Source organism: Pinus tabuliformis, chromosome 3_1 (assembly GCF_031772625.1).
Source record: "Pinus tabuliformis cultivar Carrire ecotype Pingquan chromosome 3_1, CPIR1, whole genome shotgun sequence".
Lineage (NCBI taxonomy): Eukaryota > Viridiplantae > Streptophyta > Pinopsida > Pinales > Pinaceae > Pinus > Pinus tabuliformis.
The window spans coordinates 232,846,738-232,859,044 of NC_142301.1; the positions used below are offsets into that span (position 1 = coordinate 232,846,738).

The window sequence follows — 12,307 nt, forward strand, 5'->3', positions numbered from 1 at the left end:
CGGCCGACGTTTAAAACACTGGCTGACGCATGGCCTCCTGGGGCTGACGCAGGCCAAGAAAGGCTGACGCAAGGCCAGCGTGAGATAGAGAGGGGTTGACGCAGTCCAGATTGGGCAGATGCTGGGGTTCCAGAGCAGTTTTGTGCTGAGGAGCTGCGGAAGGATTTTCCGAGGTTTCAACCAATAGATTTCTCTCAAACTATGAGGTATAGCTGCTAAGGAAATTCTCTGTTGGGTAGGCCAGTTTCGGCACCCAGATTGTACTCTGATATTGCTTAATAAGAAAACCCTCAGATAGCTGCACTGGTTTTCCCGCATTGCATTTTTCCAGGGACATTGGTCCAAAAATAACGGTGTCATGTGGTGTGTTTGTTCTTGTTTCTTTTAGTTGCTGATCTGTAATATGTTGAGCATGCACTGGTGTTTATTTTCAGTGTTTACTTTGTAAATAACTTGTTAAAGAAAAATAACAAGTAGGTAGGAATAAATCAGAAAAAGTGCATGAAGGGTTTTTAAACTAAGTAAACTTAGAACCTTCAACATTGTTGACATTCAACGGCCCAGATTAGAAGCTAATCAATGGCTAAGATCACTTCTGCTTGATCCTCGTCTTCTTCTAGAAGTTACACCCATAGTTAGATTAATAACCATTAATTATTTTAATTTCCTAAGTTTAGACTTAGGGGCCCATTAAAGATAATTAATTATTTTAATAAAACTGTCTCTGGGTGGAATTTCCCAAAACACTTTCTGGGTTCTTTGGAATATATGTGCCCAAGCCTCCCTGCAAAATTTGAGACTTAGAGGACATCTGATGCTACCAAAAAGCAACACTCCCTCTTAGCGAGAAATGTGCTCTAGCAATGCCTCCCACTGAAGAATTACCCCGACTTCATAACATCGTCCTCTACGTTGTTGATGCTGACATGCTATCCACCAACTACTGTGTTGCTGCTGCAATTGCACTGTTGTTGACCTTGCCACTGTCAACACTGCATCCGTACTACAGCGCCCTCTCAATTGCTGCATTTGTGCTGCTGCTAGCACTGCCACTGCTAACACTTCATTTGCACTACAATTGAAAAACATCCCAAAATCTAAACAAGTGTTCAGCATAGATACATCTTGATGTTGAAGATCTGACTGCTGCTAGTCCCACGCTATCCCTCTGATGCCATTGCGTTGCTGCTGCTACTGTACTGTGCCTCCCTGCACTGCTGCAACTCTGCACTACGCTGCTCGAACTTGGCGTTCTAACCACTGAATATGTCGCTCCAACATTCCTCTACACCAACTAACACTGATCCATCCTACTACTTCTGATCTAGGCTCTCATATCAAGGAATTGATCTGAGAGGTGGGATCCTCAAGGATCCTACCCATCTGTAGCTCTTTTGAACTACAACTCTAAATCAGCCCACCTCCCTCCTAGAGGCATCTCAGCTATCATGGCAAACTCCTCGATCTTCGCAGATGCAGCCTTTGGATCGTGCTTCTCATCTTTGTCCTTCTTCCTAAGAGGACATTGTGTTACATAGTGACCTATTTCACCACACCTGATGCATTTGATCTTCGAGACGTCCTTCTTCTGCCTCCGCTACTCCTACTGCCCCTTGGATGCAAGGGCTGCATTCCCTTCCTCCTCCTTAGGCTTCGAACCACTGTTGTTGCTTTCGTCAAGCTTACACTTGACTAGATCTCTCCTCAGCTCTTCCTGCTTGACAGTTTTCCACATACTATCCCAGTCTGGCAAGGCTGCCCTGCCCAGGATTCTCTGGACAAAGACTTGCCACTCTTCTGAGACTAAGTTTAGGGCCAGTCTCACCATCTCAGAACCTTGGGTGTAGACCCCACAACTGTGAACTTGTCCCGGGTCTCTTGAAGCTTCATGAGGAACGGATCAATGCGCTCCCCCTTCTGCATCTGTGCAGATCTTAGTTTTTGCTCTAAGTACATCTTCCGCTGCTCGGAAGATCCTTGATACAGTGTTGCCAAGGCATCCCACATCTCCTTAGCAGTCCCTCTGCTAGCGATGTGACATACCACGTGATCCTTTACTCCATCAAGGATCATCCTCTTGGCCTTCGCCATTTCTCCCTTGTACTTCTTCAGCGGATCTGGATCTGCGAGCTCAGCCACCACGTTGTCGACATAGACCTTGAGAAAATGCTCATCTAGAAGGCACAACATCCTTGCCTTCCAAATCACATAGTTGGATGCCCCATCCAACTTGTCTTGATCTCTCAACCCACTAGCTGCCATCTCTGCCACGAAAAAATTTCAAACTGCTCCTCCCTGTCTCTTACTGTTGCTACTCAGGCAATAAGAAAACGGACAACTTTGACAGAAAGTCTACTAAGGAAAAATTCCCTCACTATGCTTCTCCTCTGCGTCCCACCAGCTCTTTCCTCAGGCTAAGGCTCTGCGCTACTCTCTCTAGCTTGGCAAGATTTCGATCTGGAAGTCTTTCCTCTCTGTTGACTCACTCAGAGAGAGACTTGCCTCGAAAATTCAATCTTACTGGCCTAGACTGCACAATCCCTCTGAGGATTTGAACTGCTGCCTCCTGCAGCTATTCGACCTCCTTTGCTCAATGTTGGGTTCTCCAGCACTGCTCTTCTTGTCTGACCTGCACCGCTCTGATACCATGTGAAAATTCCTAAACCAGAATCCCTACTACAACAACTGATGATATTTCTCCTATTTGTTAGATTCCTTTATACAAATTACTTGCAGTTTCCTACAGTAAATATCGAAATACATACACTAAGCCTTCACTTAAATTTAATATAATATGGAAACAAGAAATTGAGCAAGAAAGAAAATACAACACAATGACTCCGTTATTTTTGGACAAATGTCCTCAGAAAAACCCAATGTGGGAAAACCACTGCAACAGATCTGAGGGTTTTTATTATTAAGCAGAAGTTATTTCTGAATAAAAACTCTGGATGCCTTGCTGGTAATCCAGTACAAAGAATATCACTCGGCAAAAAAATTAGTGAGATTACCTCACTCTATACTGCAAGTCTCGGTTGATCTAGCAGCTGAACCAACAAATCCCTAGCTACCTTTGCACTACCCCTACGCAATCACTGCCTTTGAGGCACTGTGTCACCTCTTTGTTGGATTGATTTCTCTCGGGAGCTTCGACTTCAGCCTTCCCAACTCAAAACGTCAAACCCCCAGCAAAATTTTAAACTTTTGCTTGGAAGGCACTACGCTGCTCTGCGTGAGCCCTTCCTGGCTCTGCGTCACCCTCACTGGGAACAGCACTGCCTCCTCTGCGTCTTTCTCTGCCTCTCTATTGTGTATTCTTAGCTCTAGAGAATATTCTCCAGCCAAAACTATCTCTGCCCCTCTCTGCGTGATCACCACGAAATCACTATCTTGCTCTCTGGCTCAGTAATTCGATCTCACTAATCAACTCTCGGTGTGTCTTCCAAATGACCCTCAAGCCTCCTTAAATAATCTTCTCGTTGACATTCAATGGCCCAGATTAGAATCTAATCAATGGCTAAGATCATTTTTGCTTGATCCTCGTCTTCTTCTAGAAGTTACAGCCACAATTAGCTTAATACCCATTAATTATTTTAATTTCCTAAATTTAGACTTAGGGACCCATTAAAAATAATTAATTATTTTAATAAAACTACCTCTGGTGGAATTTCCCAAAACGCTTTCTGGGTTCTTTGCAACACATGTGCCCAAGCCTCCTTGCAAAATTTGAGACTTAGAGCACATCCGATGCTACCAGAAATCAACAACAAATTCTCTAGAAGGACTGGGAGAACCACTCAACAAAAAGGTTATTGTTCGAAAGGTTCTAAGATCTCTTCCAACAAAATTTAATCCTAAGGTTTATGTTCTAGAAGATAGATCAGACTTAAACAAAGTCAGTATGGACAAACCACATGGGGTTCTAATAGCTTACGAAATGAGGACTAAACAAGTAGATGCATCTATGGGAGAAGGCATTCAAGGCCTCAAAGAAGACAAGTAAAAGCAAGCAAGAATCAAAACGGAAGCCCGATCAAAGCAACAACGAGGACTCAGATGAAGAAATAGCTAACCTCGTGAGGAAACTCAAAAAGGGAACAAGAAAGTACAACGGTAAGTTCCCCTTAAAATGTTTTAATTGTGGAAGAATTGATCAGTTCGCTGCAATGCAAAATGCTTTGTTAGTGATGAAGAAGCTCCCCAAGAGAAGAAGAATCAAAGAGGGAATAGGAGACAAGGCAAAATGAAGATGTCCAAGAAAAGTCTTTACTCAAAACAACACAGTTCCTCATCTAACGAAGAAAGTGATAGCGATTGTGACTCAGAATAGGTACTATTCATGGCATTCGAAAATCAAGAAAATGAATATGCCCCTGAAAGTGAAGAAGATGTGAAAGGAGAAGTTGATCTAGAAAAGGAACTAGTCAATGTCCTTAAAGAACTAAAGGTAGAAAGGAAGAACGTCAAGAAGTTGCAAAAGGAACTAGATAACCTAAAAGAACATTCCGACGATCTCAAAAAGAAGGCTGAAGATTTTGAAAAAATCATCAACTTGAAACTTCAATTATGTTGAAATATCTAACTAGGTTCTGTCTTCATAATGTCTTATGTAATCTCAATTCTTGTATTTGATGTAAAAGAGAGAAAACCTATTATTATTATTAGCATGGGTTTCATGCTCAAGGTCATTTTATTTTTAGGTCAAGCACCCATTGTGTGCTTCTAGGATTTGTCAAAAAGTCAAAGAGTCGTTGTCATATGTTAAAGACCCTATTGGGCATCATGTATCAAGTCAAAGAATTTATGTAAGTCAAATTTGTGTCATAAAGTCCCTCCAAGACCAAGTCGGCCTGCAAGAAGTCAAATCAGCCTACAAGGATGAAGTCACCGTCATTAGGGTTGTTTGAAAGTGTATATATAAGAGCCATGGACCTCATTTGAAGGGACATCCAACAAGTTCGATACGTTAGTGACTCGCCCAACGCCTTTTAGTTACTTATTTGAGAGGGGTACCCAATAAGTAAAATGAACCCGTTTGCTTGACATTAGGGTTTCTACAATAGAGGCTGAAAATTTACAGACCTAAAGCAGTGACCGAAATTCTGAAAAAGACCTTGAAATCTGAAGTTTGAAGCAAGTTTGACTTGGGTTGACTATGTGAAGGACAAGCTCATCAAAGGAGAGGTTGACTTGGCCTTGGAGGGATCTTTGTCTTGGGTCTTAGGTCTAGGAATTTGTCATTTGAATATTCTATAAGACTCATTAATTAATTGACTCATGAGAGGATTAAATATTTTTTACACCCTCAAATATTTTAGCCATTGTGTCTAAAAGTATGAGGGACCATCCACTAAACTATTTTTTACATAAGATTTTACAAATTCAACCCTCAAAGGGGAATACCCATTTGTTATAGACCCTCAAAATATTTACCCAATTCTGCGACACAATATGACCTAGTAGACCAAGTGAGTTGTAATCAAATAATTTAGTCAATTAGCTTAAATTATTCCCAAATCACTTTTACAATCGACTCGACGAAAACACTAGGACTCACCTAAGACTTCGACGATAAATTCCACCCTAGATTTGGGGTGAGGTTGGAGGGAAAAACTTTGTCGATCATCCGTGTTTAGAAACACAGATAATTAGTAAGACAAAAAACCTCCTAGGATGAAATCCATCGCCAAAATAATAGGCTTACCTAGGTTGCTACATAAATACGCGATCTTACTAGCATCATTTACATTACAAACTTGCAGAATGGGTTTACAATGACTCAATAAGCTGCTAATTGATGATTCAAAACTTTGAAAAAATTCCTTCAAGCTTTCAAATCTTGCTTCCTTGGAATGTTGAAAAAATGGGTGCAACAGGGCTTAAGTCCATCATCTACAAATATATACGTCTACCTCAAATCGCACATGTAACCGATTCAATGACAGGTGTATTCACATTTTCCCTTTGTAAGCATGGCATTTTCAGCAAATCGGTGCATTAAACATCACGTTTGTCCTCCGTTATCATGGCATTTCCATCAGATCGATGGATTAAGCATTCATTGCGTTAATTGTTTTTAACCAAATCTCATGGAACAAATACATTAATCAGATCAATCTTTGTGGCGATCCAAAAGAGCAAATGATAGACATCACGAACCATAGGTTCAGTTCAAACACAGACATTTGCACAAACAATTAATCGAACTCAAGTCCAATACATCAATGAGCTTTGGACATTAGTATGCAAAAAGGTGGGCAATTGATTTAAATTGTTAGCACTGGGCCAAACAAGCTGCTTGTTGTGCTTCAGAAAATACGCAAAGATGTGCCCTAGGAGGGTTGAAGAACACACATACGAAATTCCAGAAACAGATTGCCCTTATGCTCAGAAGCTTCGCTTCCTGAAGGAGACAAGTTGCCACAGTGAATTCGAATTAGAATAGCCCAGACAGAAACCTTGAAAATAATTCCAAGACCTTGATCTTCTTCTTCAGATATTCATGACCACACTTAGGCCACAAATCAGATTTTCTTGCAAGGTTGATCGAATGAGGATCATACAAGTGTATAGATATTTAATAAAGATACTTCTAGAGGAGGGCCAACCGACTTGTCAAAGGTGGGAAATGAAAATTTGAAATTTTAATTTTTAATTTTAATTTTGGAGCCAAGAATCCATATGAACAATAGGACCAACCCAAATTTGACCTTAAAATTTTTAATTTTCATAAAAAGTCCTTCTTGGCCTCATGTTTTAAGTAATTTCTAGCTAATGATAAGCTACCACGTCATCACCTTTTGGAGACTTTGACCACAAGAAGGGGGCCTCAATATTTAAGAAGCGATATCTCCTCAACCGAGAGGAGTTACAAGACGTGTCATATATCGTTACAATCGGCATGACGAGGAGCATCAATTGATGAAGGCCTTGGGAGCAGATCTATTGATCTTCATCCTCAAATTCATTAATAAGCGTGCGGCTTCTAGGTCTTTCCAGGGCTTCTCAACCATTGGAGCTTCAATCAATGCAATCTAAACAGATATTAAGAGCATGTAGGAACCCACATTCGCATCAAAGACAACATCATTCAACACAAACAATATTATTAGTTATTATGTGCATTAAACCCATTTGGATCTCAAGGGATGTCACTTTTGAAAAATTAAATTTGCATGTCCATATATGATTTAGCACAAAAATATTACTTTGAGGTTCAACAACCCTTAAGGGAGGGTGAAATCATGTATAAAGGTAGCAACTAGCAATGTTTCTTAGAGTACACAATAAAATCTTTTCCATTACATTCAAAACACAATTACATGAATTCAATATTGTTCTTGGGAAAAGATGTACTTTACGAACTTTGCTTCATTTCAACAATCCAACTTTCACAATAGTTATATTGTGAGTTTCACCACGTTTACACCATTTTGTGCTATTAAGATCAGAATAGGGAGCTGAATAGATAATATTGTACGTTGCAGCCATGATGAGACTTGCCTTTTTTACATCCTCTATCTATTAACTTAATTTTCAACCAAGTGCTAATAAATAACAAACTATCATTTGCTAGTTGCAATTATATTCAAGTATCTTGACCTTTGTGGTTTTTGTATATCCGATTAGTAGAACAACATTAGGAACCATAACAGTCTTTCTTCTCATGTTGGCTTATCAGAAAATGTATGCATATTATGTAGAGCAGATTAAATAGACCATATATCCCAAAAAGCATAATAATATTGAAGCATGGTTTGATAGAAATCACCTCCTATACAAAACAACATCCACTAAAATGTATTTTCCATATAAGAACATACCTCTGCACAACCTCTACTGATAGCTTCAATACCAACAGAACCTGTCCCACTATATAAGTCTAGCCATCGTCCTGGACGCAATGATGCTGGGCAACCACCTGCCACCTGGCCACAATTAGAAGGTCAACAATCAGATTATATGAAAGATAGTAACAGAGAGTTGATCTCTTTATGCATTTATAGTCCAAAAATATTTGAACCAATTTTAGAAAAAATAAACAGTTTAGCAATAAAGAAGGCACAATATTGAGTTTTGTTTTGTCTAATCAAATGATCTATGTGGTTGTATTCAAGTATAAACATCTCTATTTTCCATTTAGCACGATATTTAAAACCTTACTTCCAAAAATTATCAACAGTCACCTGTAAAATATCAAAGGAAGCACCCCGGACAACCTCCATCATTGGTCGAACATCCATCCCTGTCGGGGAGAGTAACTTCCTCCCATGAGCCTTCCCTCTTATAATCTTCACAAAGACGAAAAATTTAGTTTGTTAAGTTGTGCATTTTGCATCCTTCACTTATCTTCTAGTACAATGCTTTAAGTGAATTCGAATTGAAGCTTAAATCAAATCTTTAGAAGATGCCATTTGAACTGATTCCAAGTAATACAAACAATTTTCAACTAGGTTACAAACATGAGTGCTTTCAAATGCCCAATCAAAATTCTAGAATTAATTTTTTAGATGAAGTACAACGAAAAAAATTATTGTGTAACCTAGTACCAAGACATAAGAGAGTGAAATTATAATATCTGTGAGAACAAATACAGAAAAGATGAAGATGACTCAAACCAGAGCTTATACCATTGTCATTGTTCTCAACTTTTATAATAACCCTAAATTATTCAACACAGACAAAACTATCACTATCCTTTAAAACATATTATGTTGTCTCTGGTAGAATCTAACAATATCAATTTGCATTATTAGACAAGGCACAGACCACGTCTTAAAAGAGTCAAAGAAATAATGTGCACCAATTATAACAAGCAAAAATAGAAATGATTAAAAAAACAGACTAAAAGAAAACACTACAAATAACTACCCAGAGGGCTCACCAACAATTTCCCAAAAATCTGCCTAGAGACTGATAGGCACTTGCCTTAATATTTTGCCCAAAGATATGCCCACTAATTGGTAAACTGCTATGGATATTCCACAAGAACAGTTGATCACAACAAACTTCATAATATTTTGAAATATTTTATTATGCAGTAATTTACCTTGGATTCCAAATTTAAAGTTACTAGCTTAATACATCAAAATACTGAAATAACTTCCCCAATCAGGGTGTTAGCACCTCCAAACGCCCTCAACAGGACAGATCTGAGCCCCCTCAGGCCACTCACATGCATGAGGTATGACGAGGGTCCCATCCTCAGTCTCAACAGATATTATGGCTCATTTAATCACCTTAAAGTGCTCAACCAGTCTGCATTTCAAGGTAGGCTTGATGGTTTTCATTTTGGTTATCATCCCTGTGGTTTTCGACTATATGCAAGGAGGCACTGCTGTGAATTTTCTCTGTGGAATCCCTGTCAATTGACATCTCTGCTTCAGGTTGATACTTAAAGGATTTTTCTGTCAGTTGGCTGCCCTCATTTAGCATCTACTACTGTATGGTTGAAGGTTCTTCTCGGGAATCTGCTGTTATTTTGTCTTTTTGGTATCGCTGGGCCTCCGTGGACAGCTACGATGGATATGTATCTCATAATAGTAGGAGTATGCTAAGAAACTATATTTCCACCGTTGGACTGGTTTACCTAGTGGCAGACTGCAGTAGGAAAAGCTTCGTATGTACTATGTTTCTCTATTAATCTGAAGTTTCCTTTATTTACAAAAAAAAAATTACTGAAATAACTGACTGAAATAAAGGAAGCGAAGCAAATAACACACCATCCATACAATGAACGTGTAACCTAGGAAAATCAATATGGGAAAAACCTAACTAGAAGGTGAGGCCTATGCTCTCCACTTTTCTTCTCTATTATGAAATGTAAAAACAAAGAAATGGGCACTGACTATGGTATTGTTGTGGATACTATGGCATGAATGGCTGCTACCGGATTTTCTACCTCGTCTATTAGTCTTCCAAGGTTACTATGGTGTCATCAGATGAACATGCTAGATTTTTGTGGGTCTAGCTCCATCAGAACAACCCCTTCTCTGGGAAAGCTTTATTACAATTTGCTACTTGCCCCCTTGCCTCATCGCACTTTGTACTACATAGTGAATCCAAAGGAGACCCTTTCCTTAGTCTCTATGCAGACATCTCTCAATACTCCACTCTTGGGGAGATCATTCCAGTCAATGATTTCAATGCCCGCACCAAAGACCTACAAGTACCCCTCAACAACAAAACCAAGGATACACTTTGTCTTCTGAAGTTAGAGCCAGAGTTTGTGGGTCTTCATAGAATTTTTTAGGACAAGAATGGACCTCTCACAGATTATGGGAGACACCTTTTGCAATTGGGGAATGACATGGCTTAGTTATCATGAATTGGCTCACTTGTTTCCCAAGCTCAAGAGCTTTTACTTGCTTCCCCTGTAGTGGAGGAGCCCAGTGTGGTTGACTATGTCTTGGCCAACCAAGACCCTCTCCCTCATGTTCAGTACTTCTTAGTTTCCCAATTCCTCTTGGCAAACCATGCCCTCCTCACCTTCTCCCTTTCTACCTCCCCTCCCCCTCTCCCCACCATGCCACCCCCCACACCACGTTCCCTTTTGATCAAGATTATGTCGCATATTACACCACCCACCTTAAAGAGTTGCTTCCCCCCATTTCTCACTCCAGGTTGTTGGACAAAACAATAGCCCAATATGAGATACTTTCCTCAATCCTCATGGAAGCAACACTTGACTCATACCTCCACTCTACTCATCATCACACACACAAACCTACCCTTAGCCCCTACCCAACAAAACATTGGTTTGATGATGAATGTAAATCCTCTGAAAATCCGGAAACCCGAATCCTATTGCAGCAACTAGAAATTATTCTCCTAATTGTTAATTAAATTTAACAATTTATTTACTATTTCCTACAGCAAATACTAAATAACTCACACCCCAACCTACACAAATAAAACTGCGGAAGAATAAACACTGGAAGAAAATGCTAGCACACACATAAATTTATACAGTTATTTTTGGACCAATGTCCCCAGAAAAACCCAACTTTGGGAAACCGGTGCAGCAATGAGGGTTTTATTTATTATGCACAGTGAAATTTGAGTACATCTATGGATGTCCAACTGGCTATCCAAACGACAAGGAAATCTGAGTAAAATGCTGAAGGGAATTACCCTTCGCCCACAGGCGATCTCTGGCTGGACTTTCCCTATCAAAAACTCGGCCTCCTGGAGCACTGTGTCAGCCTCTACATAGTTGGATGGACGGCTTGTTCTAGATTGGGCTCAGATGAAGTCGTTCTACCTTTGGAAGTTGAGACAATCATCTCTCCGGCCCTCTGGGACTCCTTCCCGACCTCTGGAACTGAGAACAAATTTTTCTCCTCATCAAATCGATATGCCTAACTGAAGCATTATGCAGTCCCTCTGCGCTGCCTATATGGGATAAGACTCACTTGCTGCTACCTCCCCAGATCTGGCAAATCTTTCCTCCAGCTCACTATCCCTGCCCCTCAATCACTGCTTCAATCTCACTCGCTCTCTCTCCGGCAACTGATTGTCGCTACTCTGGTAATCAATCTGCTCATGAAATCAAACCGCTGAATTTATTTCTTCAAGCCCCATCGACCTCCTCTTATAATCCTCTGTTGAGACTTCAACAGCCAAGATTAGATCTTAATCGATGGCTAGGATTAACTTGAAGTCGATCCATGTGAGTTTCTAGAACATTCACACCTTGACTTAATTAGTTCTGATTAATTAATCATATTCCCTAAGTTTAGACTTAGGAAATACTTAAAAACTGACTAATAATCTAATTAAGTCATTTCTAGGCGGAATTTCCCGAAACGTTTTCTAGGTTTTGGAGATCTCATGCATTCTAGCCTCTCCACAAAATTTCAAGGCTAGAACACATTTGATGCTACAAAAAATAACACTCCCTCTTAGCGAGGAATGTGTTCTAGTGCTCTACTGCACATCCTGTGACAACACCCTGTCTTTGCATCATCTCCTGTCACGCTGTTGATGTCTGGTTGCTACTGCCCACTAACAACTGCGTAACTTTGATATCCATTGCATCTGTGTCGCTGCTGACACTACCATACTGCTATCAACACTGCATTTGCACTGCAACTCCCTCTCCATCTGTTGTTGCTGCAACTACAACATCTGCAACTGAAAAGCATCCTAAATACTAAATAAACTATGATCAGTATGATGCATCTGTCACCCGAGTCTATGACTACTACTAGTATCTGCGTTGTCACTGAGGAATCTGCGTTGTTGCTGACTATGCACTGGTGCCAACTCTGCACTGCGTTACCTAGCATATCATTGCTACTAGTCT

The 12,307-nt window shown here is 40.0% G+C and overlaps 1 protein-coding gene across 3 annotated transcripts in view; it reads right to left on the reverse strand.

Moving 5' to 3' along the window:
• The window catches only part of LOC149186656 (methyltransferase), a 208,613-nt gene that overhangs the window by 133,436 nt on the left and 62,870 nt on the right, over window positions 1–12,307 (reverse strand). For all 3 annotated transcript variants that reach the window (XR_016255707.1, XM_089411083.1, XM_089411082.1), the window contains exons 4-5: window positions 8,187–8,291; window positions 7,824–7,928 (exon numbers count right to left, since the gene is read on the reverse strand). Coding sequence is in view for 2 of the 3 variants with exons in the window: in XM_089411083.1 (XP_089267209.1) it covers window positions 7,824–7,928; window positions 8,187–8,291 (210 nt within the window). In the remaining variant the exon portion in view is untranslated. The remainder of the gene's footprint in view (window positions 1–7,823; window positions 7,929–8,186; window positions 8,292–12,307) is intronic.